Source organism: Mus musculus, chromosome 11 (genome assembly GCF_000001635.26).
Source record: "Mus musculus strain C57BL/6J chromosome 11, GRCm38.p6 C57BL/6J".
Lineage (NCBI taxonomy): Eukaryota > Metazoa > Chordata > Mammalia > Rodentia > Muridae > Mus > Mus musculus.
In genome coordinates this window covers 62244484-62266540 of record NC_000077.6, presented here as the reverse complement: position 1 = coordinate 62266540, position 22057 = coordinate 62244484, and the positions used below count along the sequence as shown (strand labels likewise).

The 22057-nt window shown below is 50.1% G+C and overlaps 1 protein-coding gene across 1 annotated transcript; it reads right to left on the bottom strand.

Moving 5' to 3' along the window:
- Positions 1-88: 88 nt before the first annotated feature.
- Positions 89-17557, bottom strand: Adora2b (adenosine A2b receptor). The gene is made up of 2 exons (NM_007413.4): positions 17105-17557; positions 89-1479 (listed from the first exon to the last, which is right to left on the bottom strand). The coding sequence occupies exons 1-2, from the start codon at positions 17437-17439 to the stop codon at positions 816-818; spliced, it is 999 nt and encodes a 332-aa protein (NP_031439.2). The 5' UTR covers positions 17440-17557; the 3' UTR covers positions 89-815.
- Between the last annotated feature and the right edge of the window lie 4500 nt (positions 17558-22057).

Sequence of the window (22057 nt, the reverse complement as noted above, 5' to 3'; positions counted from 1 at the left end):
ACGCAGTCTGAGCCACCTCTTTCAAAGGCCTCAGGGTCAGGAAGGTGCAGACAGTGCGCACACGAAGTGCAAGAAGCCAGTGCGTGCTGGGAATCACCTTTTAAAGTTTATTTCTTTGGGTACAATACACAATTAGGTGATTTTGCTTAGTAAAATTTTCACACTTTAGGTCCCAATAAACTTTAATGTGGAAGAGAAGCAAAACCCAGTACCTAGCTCTAAAGCAGGTTCCAGTAGAGGAAGGACTTCGTCTCTCCAGTTTCTACCTCTAGTGTTTTGTGTACTGGGAAAATATTGAACTTAAATGTTTTGTTATTATAATTCTACTTCAAAGCTTAGGATAGAATCATTCCCTAAATTAATACTACTGTATCTTGACTGAAGATTTATACTTCAGTTTTCTGAGTTGCTGCCCCAGGAACAAGTATTCATTAGTAGAGCCAACTTTTATTTTTCTATTCCTGTAAGTGAAAAATACTTACATTATAAGAGTTCACAGTGTTTCACAGTAAGGTAAGTTTCAGTCATTTTCTACCACGAATGAGGCAGATTCTTAAACAGTTTTCCGGAATCAATTCAAGCTGCCACCACCATCCACACAGTAAGAGCAGCTGAATAGATTCATAAATGTATTTGTTAGCCACGGAGCCTCCAATTTGCATGTCAGCCAGACTTGTGTAACTCCAGGCAAGCATTCAGGGGAGACGGGCCATTTGCTTGGGAGGTGCAGCTGTCTTTCACAGTGAGGATCGGCCAGTTGTGTCTAGTCCCATTGTTTATTTTAAGCCTTCTTCTCCAAAAGGCCAGAGCCTAGGTCATAAGCCCAGACTGAGAGTAGACTGCGCCCCAGCCTGCCCACTCCCACCCTTGGTCTCGGCCTGGCAGAGAACATATCTGGAGATGATCTTGTGGAAACTGTAGCGGAAGTCTCGGTTCCTGTAGGCATAGACAATGGGGTTGACAACTGAATTGGCATGTGACAGGAGGATGGCCACATTCATCACCCACTTGGGCTTGTCCTTGGCCAGGGCTGGATGGAAGAGGGTGATACAGTTGATGGCATGCACTGGGAGCCAACACAGAGCAAAAATGCCCACGATCATAGCCAGTGACTTGGCTGCGTGGATCTCCCGCTGGAGAGTGGTCCTGGAGTGGTCCATCAGTTCCATGCGCTGAAGCTGCTTGCAGGCCACCATGAAGATTTTGATGTAGATCACCAGCATTATGAGCAGTGGAGGAAGGACACACCCAAAGAAGTTGAAATACACCATGTAGCTCATGGGGACCACATTCTCAAAGAGACATGTCACAGGACAGCAGCTTTTATTCGCGATGCCATCCCCCAGTTCTGTGCAGTTGCTGGTGGCACTGTCTTTACTGTTCCACCCCAGGAACGGAGTCAATCCAATGCCAAAGGCAAGGACCCAGAGGACAGCAATGATCCCTCTCGCTCGTGTCCCAGTGACCAAACCTTTATACCTGTCCAAGAGAACATCATCTGTTATTGGTCATTTTACAGCATCCCTTGACCCGAGGCCCACCCCTGCTGGTGTCCCACGGGCCTTTAGCCTTGGAGGTTTACCCTTGGGGTACCATGGCCATCACCTAACACTGGAGACTCGACACGGGAGCAGGCATCAACTCTGCTGCAGCAAGCGCAGTAAAACTGTCATTCTTAGCCAGGTATGGTAGTGCATGCCTTTAGTCCTAGCATTCAGGAGGCAGAGGCAGGGGCAGGGGATCTCTCTGAGTTCAAGGACAACCTGGTCTACAGTGTGAGTTCCAGGACAGCCAGCACTACGAAGAGAGACCTTATTTAAAAAACCAAACCAAACCAAAAAGAAAAAGACTCATTCTTGAGTCAGTACTCATTTCTGTTTAGTGATGGTGATAGGTCTTAGAGGCCCTTTTTAATAGCCTCAGCACTGGGTAAGTTCAGATCTCCTGTAAGGCACTGTTGGATTGTTGAGATCAGAACGTGCACAAAAACAAAAACAGAACAAACAAACAAAAAAACAAAACCCCAGCATCTTAAGGGACATGCACATGAAGCCTAATTCACAAGGTGACACTTGAACAAGGCACGACCCGTAGCTTTTGACAAGAATCGCTTCTCTCAATACCAAAACTTTGCTTCAGAACTGGTTGTAGTAGATGCACACCTGCAGTCCCCTAATCAGGAGGCTGAGGCAGGGGTTCCCAAGTCGGAGGTCAGCTGAAGCCATAAAGCACTATCTTATCTCACAAAAGAAAACCAGCCTTCAGTCTCTGCAGATGAATGGCTGGCTTCACTGCTGACGACGGCTGGAACACAGGTCTGTTAATGCCTCATCTACAGAAAGCTGCTGGCCAGGGAGCTGCTGAGACTTAGGAAATCAACATTGATAACGGGCCCTTAATCTGTTACATATATTTCCCCTCAACTATAAGGACAACCACCTGAGGACAGACCATATCCTGCTGAACTGGCGTTCCCGGGACCTAGCACCGTGCCCAGTATCTAGTTCAGTTCTCAAAGCAGAGCCATTGTGAAAACATCCCTCATTTGCTACCTGCTAGCAATAGCTCTGCGGCAACTGCGTGCTAGGAATACCCAACTCAGCGGCCTGGACAGGCCAGAGAACCAGTACAGTTAGCAGAGGAAGCCAGCTGCGACCTGCTTCATGCGCAGTGATCTAATGATTGTTTGTCTTTGCCACTTCCTCTCATCAGTGGGCAGCTCAGTCCTACAGGACAGCCTGCTGGGCGCAGCTGCTCACCCCATCTTTCTTGGCTACTGATGAAACCCTCTTAAAAATGTGTTTCCTTGCCAGCGCCTCACCAGGGATGTCAATAGCACAGTATCTGCAGGGTAACAAAAAGCCCCACAAAGGCTAGGCACTCAGAAGACTGTCCATGAGCTAGCCTGGGCTACAGCTCTGCTTCTGACCATTATTATTTTTTTAATGTATTTATTTTACGTGTTCCGATGTTCTGCCTGCATGTATGTCTGTGTGAGGTGTCAGAAGCTTCAGAACTGGAGTTATAGACAGCTGTGAGCTGCCATATGGGTGCTGCCCCACATGGGGGGCCTGGGACCTCTGGAACAGCAGTCAGTGCTCTTAACCACTGAGCCATATCTCTAGCCCCTAGACTATTAGTTTAGTTCCATTGATTACAGGCCAGCCTTGGTGGGATATTTGGGATAAGCAAATCCTAGCATTTTCCATTCTCTTTCAGTGACTGGTCTAAGTCGGGTAGTGAGATCTTCTGGCCAGTAAGGCCATTAAGCAAGTCTGCAAGGGACCGCGAAAAAAGTCTAACTTCCCGACAGGAGAGCCACCCATGAGAAGAGCTCTGCCCTTTGCCGACCACCCCTACCTTGCTGCTTCTGACACTTTCGTGACAGGCTGATAGGCACAGACAGCCTCAGCAGCCATCTTGTGACCATGAAGGTCAAAGGAAAGAGAAAACTTTTATCAGAGGAGAGGGAAGGAAAGAGCCTAGGTCCTTTACCTTTGAATGCCTAGACCCTCAGAGTTCTGTGATCTTGTTTCAGGAAATTAAGGGACTCCAGATAGAGCTCGTTTGGTAGAGTTGTTAAGCACGCATAAACCCCTAGGTTTGATCCCAGCATCACAGAAACAGGGTGTGGTGGCATATATATGTAATCCCAACACTCAGGAGAAAGAAGTAAAAGAATCAGAAAGACAGGGACATCCTTGGCTATATAGAAAATTCAAGGCCATCTTGAGCTACTTGCAACTCTGTCTGGGGAGAGTGGGAAAAGGCAATTTGGCAGCACACATTGGTAAGAAATGCTGAGAAGGAGAGGGAAGAGATTGTGAGTTCAAGACCAAGCCAGGCTGCCTCAGAGAAAGACAAGACACAGAGAGGGAAGGGTATGGGAATTAAATGTCTCACTGCAGATATGCCTATTCGGTCCTTGCTCCTGGCACTATACCATGGTTTCTTACTTTACTTCCTTTTAAAAGGCAGTGTTAGGACCGGCAAGGCAGCTCAGCAGATGATGGCGCTCACTGCCCAGCCTGACAGCCTGAGTTCCACCCCAGGACCCACATGGTGGAAGGAGAGAACCAGGTCCTTCAGATCCTCCTCTGACCTACACACCATGCTGTGCCCCTGCACTCAAACACAAATCAAATAAATATCCTTTAAAAGAAATAGAAGCAGTGTCCGTGGAAATAGCTTCCCACTGTAATTCACAACAACGGGAATCCATTCACATCTGAACTTCTCAAAACACCGAATCCTGCACACGTGAAGAAGTTTCATGCCAGACTGTCTTGGATAAGGAAAAGAGCCAACTGTATCAGGGAAGCAGCAGGGGACAGCTGACCCTGTGGCCCTGTCCCCACATCCCATTGTTTGCACTCCACCTTTGTCCTATGCATTCTGCTAGGAACCAGAAACCTAATCTCTGCCCTCATAGAACAGAGAGAGAGTAAACACACACACACACACACACACACACACACACACACACACGAATGTCCTGGAGTGGGCTCAACCCTTTTAAAATGATAACTTGCTATATCGCGATAGCAATAACCAACCGTAAGATACAAACAGGGTAAGCATCAGTACAAGACACCCTGGAAGCTCTCAGTGGAGATCTAGTGAATGAGAGGGAGCAGAAATGTGAACAGCGAGAGGATTCCAGGCAAAACAGCCCTCACTCGGGATTTGAGAAAGTGCCAGTTTGCAGACTCGGAGCCTTGGGAGACGTGGAAGCTGGAGAGTAGCACTGTCCATGTTGTGGAGTCATCGGGCCACAGCGACCGAATTTCAGGAGAACAAGAGGAGACAGAGAAGCTATTTCAAAATTCAAGAAAATGCTCCCTGGGACCAGGATTTCAGCCCAGATGATGTAATGGATCCTGGAAACAGAAGCAACAGGCCTTGAAGGTGGATTAGACAGAAGATGGGGAGGAGCCAAGGTTGATGCGTGGTTTCTAGGGGGTTTTCCCCCATATCCCAATGTTCACAGAAACAGATGATTAAGGGCTAGAGGCACAAAGATTAAGGTCATGGGAAGAATGATATTAGTTAGTTGATGATGATGATCCCTAGAGAAGATGCAGAAAGAACAGGGTGGTGGGTGTGATGGTGTGCCTGTAATCCTAGCATGTGGGAGGTGGGGACAGGAAGACCAGGAGTTGGAGGCTCATATAAGCTATAAGAGGCTATTCCCAACCCCCATCCTCCCCCCAAAGAAAGGGCGGGTCTGAAAAGCTAAGGCTCAGAAGGCAGAAGGATGCAGGGCCCGTGTGCAGAGATGCTGCCTGTGGGGTGACAGAAGGGTAACGTAGCTGGTTTTAAAGACAAAGGCTAGGTAGTGGTGACATGGGGCCGTGTCTTCTCTTAGGACTGCTGTCACTTCCAAGGCTGAGGAAGGAGAGGAGGAGCGCTCACCAGGCAAACAGTGAAATGAAACGGTCTTTGCGTCCTTGGTGGTGCTACCACTTGGTAACTGACGAGGTGTAGGCTGGGACTGTGGAAGTGGGAGCTGAGAAGGGGGAGGAACAGTGAGGGAGAGAAGGGGCAGACCGGAGCACCCAGGCTGGGTGAGTGATCCAGTGTCCAACGACAGCAGCAGTAGAACAGAAACGCTCAGGAAGCCATAGTAAGACAGACCAGAGAAAGACGTCCACGCTTACAGGGGCGGGGGTGAGGTCAGAAGTGAAGGCAAGTCCCTGCCTGAGGTTTAGGGGTCAGTGGCCAGTAGGTAAGGGAAGGGAAGGAAATCTCCGTGGGAGCTAGACGGTGGAGGGGAGAGTGGGGGGAGGGGTAATGCTCAGACAGTGACTGGGAAGGCGAGGTGGGACCTTGAGCCCTGAGCTAGAGGAAAATACACAGCACTGTAGCTTGAAAGTTGGTTATTTTCCGAGGATCAAGATACTTAGCTAAAGATGAAGTATACCCATGTCATTTGTAATGCACCAATGATACTTGGGCGTGCATTCATTGCGTTGATTTCTCCATGCAGACCCTAACTGCTCCCTAACCGGTAGTGTTCCAGGCTATGAGCCTTTGAACCACACAACCAGACCTAATTTGAGACAAGTGCCGGCATCCACCCCTCAGCAAACAAACTCTAGTGGCACAGCACACATGCTTCTTCTCTCTGAGCACACTCTGCCCTGAAACTTACACATCCCTCTAACCCAAGCCTCATGGAAGGGGTCTGCTTGCCCAGGCTACAGGTATGGAAAAGAAGGCTCAGAGCTTAGATGATTTGTCCACTACCACTAAATCACAGCAACACGAAGCCCACTGAATTTCCATCTGGGTACCTCTAGCCCTTCGGTGCTCATCTTACAATCCCAGTTCCCCTTCTTCTGTTACCCACCCACGTGTCAGACACTAGTTTCTTCCCCCTGGCATGGGAGCCACTTGCCAAGTCCTGGAGGGGGAATCAGAGGAAAGGGCCTCTACCACCCTCTAAGGCAGTAGTTTTCAACCAGTGGGTCGAGACCCCTTCTGGAGTCAAAGAATCCTTTCACAGAGATCTCCTAAGACCATCGGAAAACACAGAGATTTACATTAAGGTTCATAACAGTAGTAAAATTATAGTTATGAAGTAGTGAACGAAATGCTATGGCTGGGGTCAGAACAATTGAGAACTGTACTAAAGGGTTACAGCATCAGGAAGCTTGAGAATCACTGGCCTGGAAAGAGAGCTGCAGGCTCTTCACTTAGCTGGTACAGCCATCCCGTGACAGCACACCCCAGCATGTGGACCTAAGAGCAGGAAAGAGAAAAGGCAGGTGTCCCTATGCTGGCTGGACTCTAGGGAACCCTAACATCTGAAGACTAGCCCCCGGTTATTCACAGCAGAATCTACACATGGTTCCCTGTGCACCAAGGGTCCTCAGAACATCCTCAGGTATACATTTGTGGCCATCTTCATAAAATGGTCCTGAAAGGACGCATCATTCCCTCAACTAGTCCTTGTGCCAATCAGTGTTCTGCTGTGGGGGTGGGGGTGGGGTGGGGGTGGGGGTGGGGGCGACAGCCAGGGCAGCCCTGAGGCCAGGATGCCTTCCTCCAGACCATGACAGGAACAGGTAGGAGGAGCAAGTTCCAATCAAGGCAGGAACAAGCCCAGCCTGCATGGCCCACATTAAAGGGTTGCCCTGAGAAAGCGCCCAGAGACTCTGGCAAATGGTCACGGGCTCTCTGCTGTGTCCTGAGCAGTGCACAGATCTCCCTTATAAAGCTCATTAGCTAAGGGGGATTGGTAGACAGAGCCACACAAAAAAATGTGTGATTGCTGATTACATAATGAATGGACTGGGGAGGGGGGGCTGGGCCGAGGCTACAGAGCAAGCGCAGGCCTTCTGCTCAAACCAGGCCACCAGATCTCAGGAAGCTTCCTGCCTGGTCTGAGCCCCTGAGCAGTGGCACAGCCTGGGCCATGCAGCCTGAGCCCTCTCATAAGCAGGGACTCAGAGCCTAGCCCCAAGCTGCAGCTGCGACTTAGCACAGGTTTACTAAGCACTTTCTGGGGCTGAGGAGCTGGGGTGAGACTTTACATTAATGAGGCTCTGGGTTCCATCCCAAGCCCCCCCAACAGAGCCCTTCCTGCATGCACTGAGTGGACACACGCTGAGGCCGGGCACTGCCTCTAAAGCTGTTGAGGAATAGCTCTCTTCATATTTATTCTTGCCCACAAGTTCCATTCCTTCGTAAATACAAACATTTCTGTTGTAAGACAGTATATGTCTGTTTTTGGGGGGTTTTGTTTTGTTTTGTGACAGTCTTATTTTGTCCAGACTGTCCTGGAACTCAATATGTAGCCCAGGTTAGCCTCAAACCTAGAGTGACTATTTATTTATTTATTTATTGCCTCAACTTCCTGAGTACTGGAAGATGTGAGAGGCCAGCCCAACATGGGCAGTGCTCCCCCTGGGCGGGTGGTCCTGGGTGTCAGTGTCCCTCCATGGAACTCTGCTTCCAGGTTCCTGGTTCCAGGTTTCTGCTCTTGACTTCCCTCTGTGATGGATTGAATATAAGCTGGAAGATGAACTAAACGTTTTCCTGGCTACATGGAGAACCCCTGTCCCAAAGAACAGAGAGGGAAGGGCTTGGGGGGGCTTTCCTCCCCAAGTTGGTCTGGGTCACAGTTCTTATTACAGCAATAGAGGGCAAACAAGAACAATTGTCAAACTTGGGATAAGTGACATCTGAATGTTTGCACCTGGAGGGGAGGCTGATGTCTGACATCACCCAGGAGCCTGAGAGTTTCCAGAGAGGCCCCAGGTAAGGCCACACTGCCAACCAAGAGACTGAACACTAAAGAGCTTGAAGCCAGAGCCGGACCCACATCCAGTTGTGAAGCAGGCTATATTGCTAACGACTTCTGGAAATGCTAGAGAGAGAAGGGCCCTAGTCTCCTGGAGCACGGCTAATCAGCCCACCAATCTCTGCTTCTTCCAGCTTTCCCCATAAGCCTCTCAGGACATTCCATGTAGGATTCTGATCTACTGACCACAAGCCGGTCCATCCACAGGGTAGCAACAGCTTAACAGGCTACAAATAGCAAATAGCTGCAAAGTTGCAGGGAACTGCCAAGGAACCCCAGGACTCACAAGGAGACAGTCACTTTAAGAGACACAGTGTGTCACAAGGACAAATCAGCAGGGAAACAGAGTACCTAACATTCCAGGCCGGGAGGCATGAGCAGAGGCCTCAGAACATTAAGTTCCAAGAGGTGAGGGGTCCTGGAATCCAGGGCAGACACAGGGGAGGGAGGGTGGGGGAGGCAGTAATGAGTGGACCCGAGGCCCCGGGGCCGAGTGAGCAGGCACAGATGCAGAAACAGTGTTGAAATCGGCAAAGGAGCCAGATGTCCCACACAGAAAGTCACTGGGAAGCTTGTGGCTGGTGGGCCTGAAGCTATATAGGCAGTAAACCAAAGAAGGGGCATTGGGATGTAAGAGAGAGGGCCTCCATAGAGTCGGAGAAGAGTCAGTGCTGGGCTCCGACAAAACAAGAGGAGAAGAACCCAAACAGGAGGTCTGGTGAGCCCCAACCATAGTTCACACCCAACTACACTTCCCAGCCTGTGGGTTCAACCCAGGTCTGAAGCACACTGGGCCATGAGCTCCCAATTACCTCTTCCTGCATCCCACCTTTCAAAGCAGCACCACACAGATGCCCGGGAATCTGGGAGTTGCCCTGGGCTTCCTCTTCTCTCCAACCAAATTTTACCCGTGTCACCAAGCCCTGGTGAACCCGACTCCTACATTCTCTTATTCGGCTACAAGCACACCACTTAACACTGTCCATTAGGTCTGCCAGTCCTCCATGACCAGTCACTCACAATCTGTAGTGACAGCACCCACACTCCCACCTAGCCTACCCCTGACCAGCCATGCTGATAGGCCTGGCTCACTAGCTGGATGTGGGTCCATCTCTGGCTTCAGGCTCTTTGCCATCCTGGTCTCCTGTTTGGTGGTGTGACTTTGCCTGGAGCCTCTCTTTCCAAACTCTCAGACATCAGCTTTCTCTCCAGGTACAAATGGTCAGCTGTCATTTATCTCTAATATGCCATCTCTATTGTCTCTGCCACAATCACGAGTCCTTTCTCCCTTGTCTGGATGACACCTGGCTTTCCTACATGATCTTGTCCCTTTCAGTCTATCCAGCTGTCCGCCATAGTGGTTTTAAAACGAAGATCTACCCTAACTAAATTCCTAACTAAAATTCTACCCTTGAGGGGCTGGAGAGACGACTCAGTAGTTGAGGCCACTAGCTGCTTTTGTAGAGGATCCAGGTTCACACTTACATGGCTGTGAACAACCCTCTGAACCCCAATTCCAAGGGATTCAACATCCTCTTCTAGATTTGGCAGGCATCAGGCATGAATGTGGTGCACACACATACATACAGGCAAAATATATAAACACATAAGATTAAAATAAAAGTTAAAAAAAATAAAATCTACATTTGCACCAGGCATGGTAGTAACACGTCTGTAATCCCGGCTCTTGGGAGGAAGAGGCAAGGGGAGTCTGAGGTTCAGGTCCAGCCTAAGCTACACAGGAGACCCTGTGTATCTCTGTCTTTCTCTCTCACACTCATATACACAAAAGAGTGAAGGACATAACATCCCGGGTTGGGAGGCAGCTCCCGGGTATCAAGCTTACCGAGCATCTTGCAGCCCAACACCCATAAACCACATGTGCTGTCACACACCTGTAACTCCAGCACCCAGGAGCAGGAGGAAATGAGAGGTGAGCCCAAGGCCAGCCTGGGCTAGGAGGCACCGTCTCTAAAGAAATAAGTAAATAATTCTACATTGGCCTACGCGTCTCACCTAGTTATCTTGACTCACAAAACCACAATGAACCAACCGGAATAAACACAAAAATAAATTCATAATCATACTAAAAACAGAATTGGAGGCAATCAGAGAACAAAGAGATTCGGTGAGTTTCTACAGAAACAAGGTGGTGGACCAGGAATCTTCACTTGGAAATGCAAATAGTGGGGATGGAGGCTCCAGTATGACAACCAGCAGGGACTGGAAAGGTAGGTATTTAGAACACATTGGGAGTGGGCCGTCTCGAGTCCCAGGTGCTGTGGCCTCTCTCCCTATCCTGTCCTGAGTTTGAGATCCAACCAATGGAGAAAGGGCAGGGACATTTTGACTGTGCCCACTCTTCCAATGAAAGATTCCAAACCCACTGAATCCAACAACCTTTCTAAAAGTCAACCCTCACCAAGCATGGTGGCATACGCTCATAAGTCAGCCACTTGAGAGGTAGAGACAAGAGGATCGGAAGTTTGAGTCTAGCCTGGGCTATGGGAGGTATCCTTTCTCAGCAAGCCTGATTGACCTGAGTTCAATCCCTGGGACCCACGTGGTAGGAGGAGAGAACCAACTTCGGCAAGCTGTCCTTTGCCCCCCATGTGAGCACCCTGGCGTGTATACACACGCACAAATAAGTAAATGTAAAGAAATGGTGAAACACAACCAAGGGTCCATCTGAGAGCCATCAGGAGGAAGTACGGTGAGAAAACTGATTTGAGCCCCCCCACCCCCCCCACCCCCCATCCCCGTCCCCGTCCCCGAACCTTTAGGACAAAATCTGAGCCTCCTAGGAAGCCTCCGGGCCCACCGGGACCTGCCTGCCCCACTCCCTACTGGTTTGCCTCCCCAGTCCCTCCCTCTGGGTTTACCATATGGTGGGAAGGGGAGCACCTTCACGGCCAGGATAAGATCCCACAGTCCTTCATCTCTGAGGGAGCTCTGAGTGCAAGCATGTCTGGACCAAATACAGCTGCTTCTTGCAGTCACAATGCACTTCAGCTGCCTTGCATCCTGTCTGTTGCATGCAACACTTACAGGGCCCACGTCACAATCCATCAGTCCCCTCACTCACCTACCATTCATCAAAGAGTGCTTACAGAACCTTGGCAGTATCTGGGTTCTTTCCCTGTAGCTGTCCGCATGCTGTTTGGGGCTCCTAGGAAACCAGGCTCGTGTAGCCCTGGGTGATCCCAGGCTAACTAACAACTCATCTTTGACATGCCTGTTCCACTGAGTTCTCAATACTAGCTTGTGGCTGCTGTTCACAAATGGAAAACTCCAACACACAAGACAACTGAGGACATCCTTCAAACAGCTTTCGTGGGGGCACAGCAGTCCTGCCACAGGCCAGACAGAAGAGACTGAATCCTGCTAGTGGCCGTGAGGAAGGAGCCTGCAAGGCTGCAGGCCCTGCGCATATGAAAGGAGTGCCCATCTTGAGAAAACATTTCCTGTCATTCTGCATTAGTCAGGATTCTCCAGAAGAACAGAACCTGGAACTTATGAACACACCACACACACAGGCACACACACATAAACACGTGTGTGTACAAACACGCAATATGTGAAGGGAATTTACAGAATGGGTTATATAGAGGCTGTGGTCCAGCTAGTCCAGCAATGGCTGTCTACCAATGTAAGAGCCGAGAATCCAGCAGCCGTTCAGTCCTCAGGGCTGAATGCCTCAGCTGGTCTTCAGTGGACACTGAAGCAGTAGGCTCTAATGTCCATGAAGGAGTGGACTTCTAGCAAGACTGAGAGCAAGCAGGCAAAGAGAGTCGTCATTGTCCTTCTTCCACAGCCTTTATACAGGCTGCCCGAAGAAGGTGTGGCCCAGATTAAAGGTAGATCTTCCCACCTCAAATGATTTAATTAAGAAAAACTCCCTCACAGGTGTACCCAGCCACTTGGGTTTAAGGTCATTCTTGAAATCGTCACATTGACAACCAAGACTCGCCATCACACACTACCCACCAGCTCATTCTCCAGATAGCTGCAGGCAGCAGCCCATGCCCTTCAGAACTGGGTGTAGATCACCGTCTAAGGTGAAAAGCCAAGTACCATTTCCTGGCATGGCTGTCCTTGGGCCACGGCCCTTCCAGGCAAGCAGAATAGCTATAGTACATACAGTGGCTATGCCATTCTGAGCACAGACCAGGACCTTACTCAAGGGGAGAGAGCCCATGATGACCAGAGGGACCTGTCTCCTCCCACCCCCTCAGGGAGAACTGTGACACCCAGAGTGCTTTCCAACCTCATTTCTATCACCTCATGCCTGGACATTTCCACCATCTCCTGATAACTGCCTGATTACCTCAGGCCTGACTTCTCCTGCAGCCTGAGCCCTTCTGAGTGTGTGACTTCAGGTCCAGCTTGACTTTAAGATAGATGTGAGGGCCTCCCCAACCCAACCCACCCGCCCGCTGCCTCCCATGTCGGTCCCAATGGAGATCCCGCCAGACAAGAGCCAAGATGGCCCTTGCTGCCTGCTTTAAGGTTTTTGTTCTAGCCCTGGAGATGGAATGAGACCCCTGTATGCAAACAACAGAGGATAAACAACAAAGGAGGATAAACAAAGCAACGCCCAGTTCTGGGTAACTCTGGGCTTGCACTTAGAGCAGAAGCCAAGACCTGCAGGCCACGCCCCAGAATCTGTAGCTACCTGCCCTCAGCTGATGGCACCTGCTGCTTGCCTGGCCCTGGCTTTCCCAGCGTCTCCAAGCCCTGTATCGTGCTATCCCTTCCAGGCCTGCCAGGGATCCTCTGACAACAATCTCCTTCATTAAAGCATACTCAGACTTGAGTCCAGGGGCTCCTGAGCAGATCAACACAATTTTTTTTTTTATTCTAAACAGATGGACCAGTTTTTCTTTAACATCTTACCAGAGAGTTCTCTATAGATCTGCCATCTCTGGCCCTCCCTCCCGTTCTGTTTTGTACTGTTCTCAGAACATACATTCCTACCTCCCAGACAGAACATAGTAACACACACACAGCCTCAGCGTGGCAGAAAACAGAAAGAAGAATGAACATGGCCCTTTTATTCTGATGATCAGGAGGCACCTCTCCCTCCAAGACACCATGTCCTTCAGTACCTCTAGGAAAATGGCCGTGTCAGCCCTGCCAGGGAGTCAAGCACGGTAAAAGGAGAAACTGAGTCCAGCGAGCAGGGGAGGGGAGGCTGCCTGAGTGGGTCAGCTCTGATTTGGCTAGAGTATGAAGGGGAACAGCTCAGGCTCTACAGGAGGAAGTACTCCTGTGGGAACCAACCGGAACCTGCAGAAGGATGAAGTGAGAGCCAGGGGCTGCTGCGGGCAGAGCTGTGGCTCACCTCCAGTCACCAGCACACACCCCAGCCCTGCCCTGTCTATCCTTAGCTGGGCCCACACTGGAAAGTTCCCAGCATGGGAAGTCTCCACCAGGGCAGAAGGCAGAACAGTCTGTGTGGATACCCCTCACTATAAGGACAAAGGGCAGAGCCCGAGGCGAGCAGGCTGCTCTTTTTCAAATGGGCACAAAAGCATCACTTTTTAATACCTAGCACTGCCTCTGGACTCCCCTTTTCACACTGCATCATCCCTTCGTGTTAGTAAAACTGAGGCTAGTCCATGGAAGCCAGCAGCTCCTTCAGCATGACACCATTGAAGCCACAGAGTCAAGCCTAAGAGTTTGTCTTGCCCGGGTAAGAACTGTGTCTAGCTAAATAAGCACTCGGTGCTGACACCCTGCCTGCCCACCCTGGGTGTCACACCCTGGGCTTCGCCTACTCACTTCTTGGCTTCCTTCAAGAGAGACACTGCCTCCTAAACAGGATATCTTTTCTTTTCATTATTTTTTTAAAGTGTTATGTGTGTGTGTGTCCAATCGTAGGTACCCAAAGAGGCCAGAAGAAGGTTTTGAATCCCCAGGAGATGAAAGTACAAAATAGTTGTAAAAGTCGACCAGGGGTTGATGGGAACTGAACTCTGGTCCTCTGGCAGAGAAGTATTTGATCTTCATTCCTGTATGTATGTATGTATGTATGTATGTATGTTTGTATGTATGTATGTAGGATATAGGATTCCCCACTGCAGCACAGGCTATCTTGGGACTGGAACTCACTCTGTAGCCTCAATCTAGCCTCAAACTAGTGATTATCTTCCTGCCTTAGGCTCCTGACTGCTGGGATCACATGCTTGACCACTACACCCCAATCCTTAGTAGGGCCTTTCTGACCTGATGCCCACCTGTAGCTCCATGGCCCCAAGGAAGGCCTCGGAACCAACTCAGAGTTTGGGGTAACTCAGACCATATCAAAAAAGAAAAAGGGAGAAGTATAATTTCAAAACCTTCCTGACAGTTGGAGGGTTCTCAGCTTGATGTAACAGACCCAGGTTAGATATTAATGCTGGAAGCCTATATATACTCTACCCCAGGCTCTGATCCAGGGAACTCAAATGTGCCCTGTAATCTGCATTTTTTTTTTAAGAGAAGGGTCTTGCTTGCCCAAATTAACCTTGAACTCTTGGGCTTGAGCAATCAAGCCCCTGGCTTCAGCCTTCCTCAGTAGCTGGAACTACAGCCACAGAATTCATCTCAAAGCAATCTACATTTTAGCCCGTTGCCCCTGGATTGGGCTTTGAATTGCTGAGGGCACGAGGCCCAGGACACACACCATCTCCCAGGAGGGCTCGAGAAAGGATAAGAACCCAGTACGCTTCTCAATCTACCACAGTGGTGTGGACAGGATAGACACTCATACATGCCTGGGTGTGGAAGGGGAGGATTGCTGTGCACACTTCAGACCCCCGAGCGCAGGCCCGGGGGTGGGAACAGGCACACTGGGCTCCATGCTGTTTTCCTTCCCTTCACCTCCGACTGGCCCCTCACCCTTAGCAAACGCAAAGGAGAAGTAAAGAGCCAGTGATTCACATCTGTTTCCCCTTAAGACACCCACACCCACTTTCTTCAAGACCCGCCCAGCAAACCCCAGGACAAGAACTAACAGATTTAAACATTTATGGAACTTCCTGCTCGAGTCACGTGACACAAGAGCTACTTGGAGCCGGTCCTGGGTATTAGGCCTCTGTGTATCTGGGGCTCTTCCAGGGGCAAGCCCAAAGGGCTTCCCCTAGATGGGGCAACTCAAGGGGCGGGGGGCATGTGATTGCTCTATGGAAAGAGTTCAAACGGCCACCAAGCACCAGTGAGCGGGCAACAGACAAGTGCAGAACCACAAGAACGAAGGAAATGGAATTCTATGCAGCCGCAGGCTCTGAAATCCCTGGGCTGTAGCACACCTGATGGGATATGTGTGAAGCCTCCTGGTCAGATGCCACAGGCAGGGGATGTGGAGCAACCCACCCACACACAAGCAGGGGCTTCCTGTACCATCTGGGACTCAAGCCACAAGCCACAGGGACCAGGCTCTTCACACCTGCCTATTACAAGAGCTTGTAGGAGCTTTTTGCCAATCAATTCCCTAGACACATTTCTCCTATAAACGCCAGCTTACTACCATCAGGATCCTCTTCTAGAAACAGCAAGGGGATCCCTTTTCACATCTCTCAAACACTGGTATCTCACACACAGCCCTGTGAGACGACAGGTGGACGGCTGAGGACACAGTGCCACTCTGCCGGACACAGCATCCGGAACCACAACCTCATCTACAGTATGCAGGTGACAGTGTCTGTCCTCTGGACGCTTCGAGGTTTAAAGAATGTACATTTAATTAGAGTTGCCAGGCACACGGTCAGAGCCCACGGAGTTCTTGCCTTTCTCTTCCTACTCTTGTGACTCAGTTTCCTCAACTCAGCTCCAACTCTAAAGAGATCCAAAGCTCACTTCAGAAATGCTAAAGGGCCCAGGCACTACCAAGGAGCAGCAAACTCAACTTTAAATTTATTAGCTACAAGTGGAAGCCACTTCCCCAACTGACTGACTCCCTGCCCTGGATCCTGTTTTCCCATCATGGAATAAGGAGAAAGTGATTTAGGTATACTCTGAGAGCCAGCGAACAGGGAGCCCTCACCAGTTTTCTGGGCCTCTTCAGGCTCCTGGGCACTGCAGCAGTATACAAATAAGGTTACACAATGGGCTAGAGGCTCTAAGACTGTCTTGTCAGTGTTCACTGAACCAGTAAGCACAGTAGCTCTTTAAAATGTCTGGGAATACTTTGAGCCACCGCGAAGCTAGTAGGGACCAATGTTCCTAGAGTTTCCCATCAGAGTTGAGCCTGGCTGCCTCATTTCGAAGTAGGCACATTTTAAAGCTGTGTCGTTAGACCCTATGACCCTTCTAAAAGTACCAATTCCAGCGTCTAAAGTTGCCTCGTTCTTAGCTGAAGCTTCTCCGCGCCCTTTCCGCACAGGACTGCATCTGGCAGCAGCTTTGATCTGCATGCCCGACTCCGGGCAGCAGCTCTGTCTCTCCAGAGGGCCGGGAACGTCCACAAAACTTAAGGAATCTAGAGCTTCCTGAGCCCTTCCTTGGCAGGTAACTCGTCGGACGAGCACTTCTCAACGCCCCTAAGGGTGTTCTTATGCAGATTCCCTAAACTAGGGGCAATTAGAGCATCCCTGACTCCAAAAGGGGACCCAGTCAGTGGCCTGTTCTGTCAACCCAGGAGAGTCTTGATAGCCGGCAGAACAAGCGTGCTGGAGAAAGTGCGTCCTCCACTCCAGTGCCCAGCGTGCTCCTAATCTGGCCCATCTGGGAGTCCAGAAAGTAAAACCGTGGGCCTGGAGAGGGCGCCCCTCTTTAGAACTTTAACCCGGCCAAGGCAAGAAAGATTCGTCTCACCTGAGCGGGACGCGAATGGCCAGATATCGGTCGACAGCCACCGCCAAGAGGCTAAAGATGGAGCTCTGTGTGAGCACCAGCACGAAGCAGGCGAGGAAGAGGCAGCCGTGGAAGTCCGTGCAGAAGCCCAAGCTGATGGTGATGGCAAAGGGGATGGCGAAGAGTCCCACGGCCACGTCTGCCGTCGCCAGGGATACCAGAAAGTAGTTGGTGGGGGTCTGTAATGCACTCGAGGCTCCCACCGCGGCGCACACCAGCACGTTGCCCGCCACCGCCAGCGCAGCGATAACCAGCTCCAGCGCCACGTACAGCGCGTCTTGCGTCTCTAGCTGCATGGCCGGGCCAGCCGGGCCCGGGGAGTCCTCTACTGGGGTAGTGTCGGGCTCAGGACAGCTGCTAGGGTGCCGCCAGGCATGGCCACAGCGCTGAGACCGCGCGTCCCAAGCTGGGTCTGCGCCGCCCAGCCAGTGCGCTCCGGACGGGGGCGGGGGCGTGGCCTTACGGGGGCGGCGCCCATTGGCCGGCTGCCAGGAGCCGGTCTTGGCCCCGCCCCCTGCCTAGGGTCCTTGCTCCAGCTGCTCCTGAGCTCGGGGAAGGATGGGTTCCCGAATTTCCCTCGGGCGGGAGAGGGACACATTCAGGAAAGACACCTCGAAGCTTCACCACTTCCCGCCCGAGCGCGAAGTCCCAGACTTCACCCTGTCCCGCGCCCGATCTGCACACTCTGAACTGACGCCCCTGCAAGGTGTCCATACTCCCCAGCACCGGAGCTGCACCCCAGGTCCGGGCCCGGGCTTCCTCTCAGTGCTGCATTCTCCGCGCGGCCCCTAATCCACCCGATCCCGTGGTCTCCGCTGCCCCGCCAGGGTGCTCGCCGGCTCAGCCCTGCGCTCTCCAGCCCACTTATCCAAGACCGGCTTCCGCTCACTTGCGGCGCCGCCTCTTCCCAGACACTGCCGCCTTCATCCACTCCAAGAAGGGTGCTGAGCGCCCACACCTGTGGGTGATCTGTCCTTCCTGCCACCTGTAAGAAGCCCCCAGCGCCCTCCACCGCCTTCAACTCCACACTTCTCTCCTAGCGAGCCCTGGCTGCTCCTTGGCGTTTGGAGTCCTTAATCCTTCTAGAACACAGCTTCTGCCCCGCGGAAGCTGCTACCTGTAGTCACCAGCCAGGATGGTTAAGGAGTTTGTCAACACAACAAAGATGACTGAAAAAAAAAAGATTAAGCTGAACTAAAACACGGGTGACCTCTAAACAGCTTCTTTGAAGAATAACGGGTTTTTTCTTGGGGTTTTTTTTTTGGTTTTTCGAGACAGGGTTTCTCCGTGTAGCCTTGGCTGTCCTGGAACTCACTTTGTAGACCAGGCTGGCCTCGAACTCAGAAATCTGCCTGCTTCTGTCTCCCAAGTGGTGGGATTAAAGGCGTGCGCCACCACGCCGGGCTGATTTTTTTTTTTTTTTTTTTTAATGTTGTGGCTGGATTAGCTCTCTCTGAGTATGAGTATGGGCGTGGGGGAGGGGAAAAGTGCGTTGAATTACACTTTCTGCATGGCTGTATGATATATATAAAGTACATTTCAGGGTTAGCTGTAATATTAACAGCAAATCCCCCACGAGCCCACTCATAGCATAGACAAAATCACCAAAGCACACAGAGTACATGTTCTATCTGGGTATTTTAAGGGTTTGGTTTTTTTTTTTTTTTTTTTTTTTGTTTATTTGTTTGGTTTTTTTGTTTTTTGTTTTTTTGGATTTTTGGTGTTTTTTTTGGGGGGTGTTTTGTTTTGTTTTTGTTTTTGTTTTTGTTTTTTTCTAGACAGGGTTTCTCTGTATAGCTCTGGCTGTCCTGGAACTCGCTTTGTAAACCAGGCTGGCCTCGAACTCAGAAATCTGCCTGCCTCTGCCACCCAAGTGCACCACCACGCCCGTCTTTTTTTCTATTTTCTGTGTTGAGAAAAAAAAAAAAAACCTTATTTAAAAAAATACCTTACTATTTATATGTTTTCCACAAAATATTGGCCCTGGTCACCTGAGTTTTGATAGCATCTGCTTCACCTTCACGAAGAACCTGACACTGGCTTCTGCCTCTTAACACAGATGACAAGCTGGAACCTCAGAGAGGTCAGATAACGGGTACACGACTTGAAATGGGAAGAGGAAAGAGAGGCTTCTAGGAGTGAGCTGCAAAGTGGGCGTTTGGCAGTGATCACTATGGCGCATGGAGCTGAATGGGGCAGAGGTGGGGGAAGGGCTTGCCGCCAACAGCCATGGCCAGGAGAGGAGAGAAAAGAAAGCGTTTCCCACTAGGATAGAATGCCAGGGAAGCTGTGGTGCCAGCCCCAGGGGATCGCCAAGCAAGGACCAGAACTTTAGGAACGCGCATGAGCATTTTCTGGACCCAGATGTCCATGTCCCCTATGGAGCCTACCCACCCTTCCTCAGCAGACCTCACCAGAAAGAAAGCTGTGCCCAGTCTACAAGTCTGCTGTGTTCCATGTTAACAGTCACCTGCCAGCAAAGCTTCCCTCCTCTCTGCCCACTCCCACATATCTATCCTCAAGTGCCCCTTGACTCACCAACCATCTCTACCTTTCCACAAGTTTCATCTGAAATGAGCTTCTTCCAACCCAGGGTCATGCTAGGATTTGAACTAGACTCACGGGGCCCATGAGGTGGCAGAAGTTAGTGGTTATGGAATGTCATTTGGCAAACAAGAGTGAACACAGGAGGGAGTCATGGGGATCTTGTCTTGAGAGGAATGGAACCCATTGAGAGACCCTGTATCAAAAATCACGACGTGGGGGTGGTGGGGTGGTGGTGGTGGTGACAGGAATAGCACCAGCATCGACTTCGACTTAAAGAATCAATAAAATCTGTCTCATTTTTTAATCTTTTTTTTTTTTTTTTGAGACAGGATCTATGTAGCCCAGGCTAGTCAAAGACATATATTATATTATATTATATTATATTATATTATATTATATTATATTATATTATATTATATTATAGCTGAGAAGGACCTTGAACTAACTCCTGATCATCTTGATTCAGAACAGGAATTTGCCACCAACCACAGTTAGCTATACTTTCTTTCAGGACATTTAGTGGGTTCTTTGAAGACATTGACAAATGGATCCTGAAATGAATATATAAATTAAGGGTCTGATAGCAGCCAAAATAATATTGTTATTTTTAAAAAGAAAGAAAGAAAGATAGAAGAAGGGAGGAAGGGAGGAAGGGAGGGAGGGAGGGAGGGAGGGAGGGAGGGAGGGAGGGAGGGAGGGAGGGAAGATAGGGAGTTTGCTAGAAGAAAGACACCTGAGTGATGAAAGATGCCCACCTCTGTCCCACAATGGGCGCCACTATGATGATCAAAGGTGTGATGATGCTTGGTGAAGAGATAGGAGAGAACAAATTGGTTCATTCACTGCTTAGAGGTGGTACTGGAGATGCAATGGGGCAAGGAGCAGGTCTGTGTTGATGTTAGAGGCCTGTGTTACCATCAAAGGCCATGCAAATATCTAGGCTGCCTCCTGAAGCCCTGTTGATGTCCTAGCAGTGTGCTGAGCTGGCCTCACCCCTCAACTGTGGTAGGAGAGCTGGTCTGCCCCTCACCAGTTGCAGCACTTGGGAGAGCAAATACACAGTGTTTTAAATGGACCAAGGATCTCAGTTCACATTCCCTAAAAACAAATAACAAAAATCATACCACCAATAGACAACCTGATCTTGTGCAGAAGCCAGGGTGAGTATGTGGTCCCCAGAGCCACCACCAAAACTGTTGAGTGGCAAAGCAGGCTGTAAACTGGATCCATTTAGAGTCACCTTGCCTCCAGCCATTGCCCCCATCAGGGCAGCCCCAATTCCAGATTTTTCCTGGCTCTGCTGTGGGGAAGGGATGCTGAAACCTTCCTCAGACACACTGTTGCTGTCTGTTGTCAGTGTCCTGCTGTCTGTCCATGTCCTTTTAGTTCACCACTCTCACCAAAGGAATCCCAGGGAGCAGTGACGGTCTCAGACCTCTGGAATAAGGGTGACCTCAAGTGCAGGCCCTTGTTAGAGGCCAGTGGTTAAATTACTAGTACCCAGGAGATATTCCCAGAGGAGATACCCTACAGATTGAATCTGGGTGACCAGCTTCCATTTTTCTTGCTAACTTGTGCAGAACTTTATCTTCTGATAAGGGGTGGGCCTAGTGGACACCTCCCACCCAGCTGCTAAACTGCCTGAGAGCCTCTGTCGGGGCCATTTCACAACTCATTTCATCATCAAGTAGGGAAGAAATGAGGTGACCTCACTTAGTGACCTGAGGGGGACACTTTCCAGGCCCAGGCAGGCTGACTGCTGTCTCTCTTCTGCCACTTGAGAGCCCCTTGCCCAGCCAGTCTCTTCTCTGGAACGCTGGTCTAATTCTACCAAACATGTGGGCTCCAAGCCCATGGCCACCATGTCCCGTGTCTGGAGACTTCTGTTCCAACTTGAAATTCTATGCTTGCCCCTGCAGGGAACTTCCAAGACCGAGGGTAGAAAGTGCTATTTTTCACCAATGTGCTCTGCAAAAACATCAGCTGAGAGGATAAAGGAACCACAAAAAGATCTGAGAAAGAAATAATCAGATCTTAGCAACATCTAAATTGCTTCTAGTTCACAACTATGCTTTATTGCTCCCGTGGGAAATGCAGGGCCTTGCATCCTGCAAACTGCTCAATGCTCTCACCAACCAAGAACAAGTTCTTGGCACCAACAGAAGTTCCCAGACACTCATCCACCCTTCTGGATTGAATCACATTTGATCTATACCGATTGGACAATCCTTTTCCTCCTTGCCAGTGATTGGTCCAACTGACTCTGGCCTGTAGGATATAAGGAGAATTGTGCAGAAAGATTAGACTCTTTCTCTGGACTGCGAGATGAGCACTACGTGGAAGCCATCTTGAAACCACATGATGCAG

Bases quoted from the DNA above. Each gene is read 5' to 3' on its own strand.
- Adora2b (NM_007413.4), bottom strand. From the start codon at position 17,439: ATGCAGCTAGAGACGCAAGACGCGCTGTACGTGGCGCTGGAGCTGGTT. The intron at 1,480-17,104 runs GTGAGACGAATC...TCTCTTGGACAG, and splicing joins GCCATTCGCGTCCCGCTCAG to GTATAAAGGTTTGGTCACTG.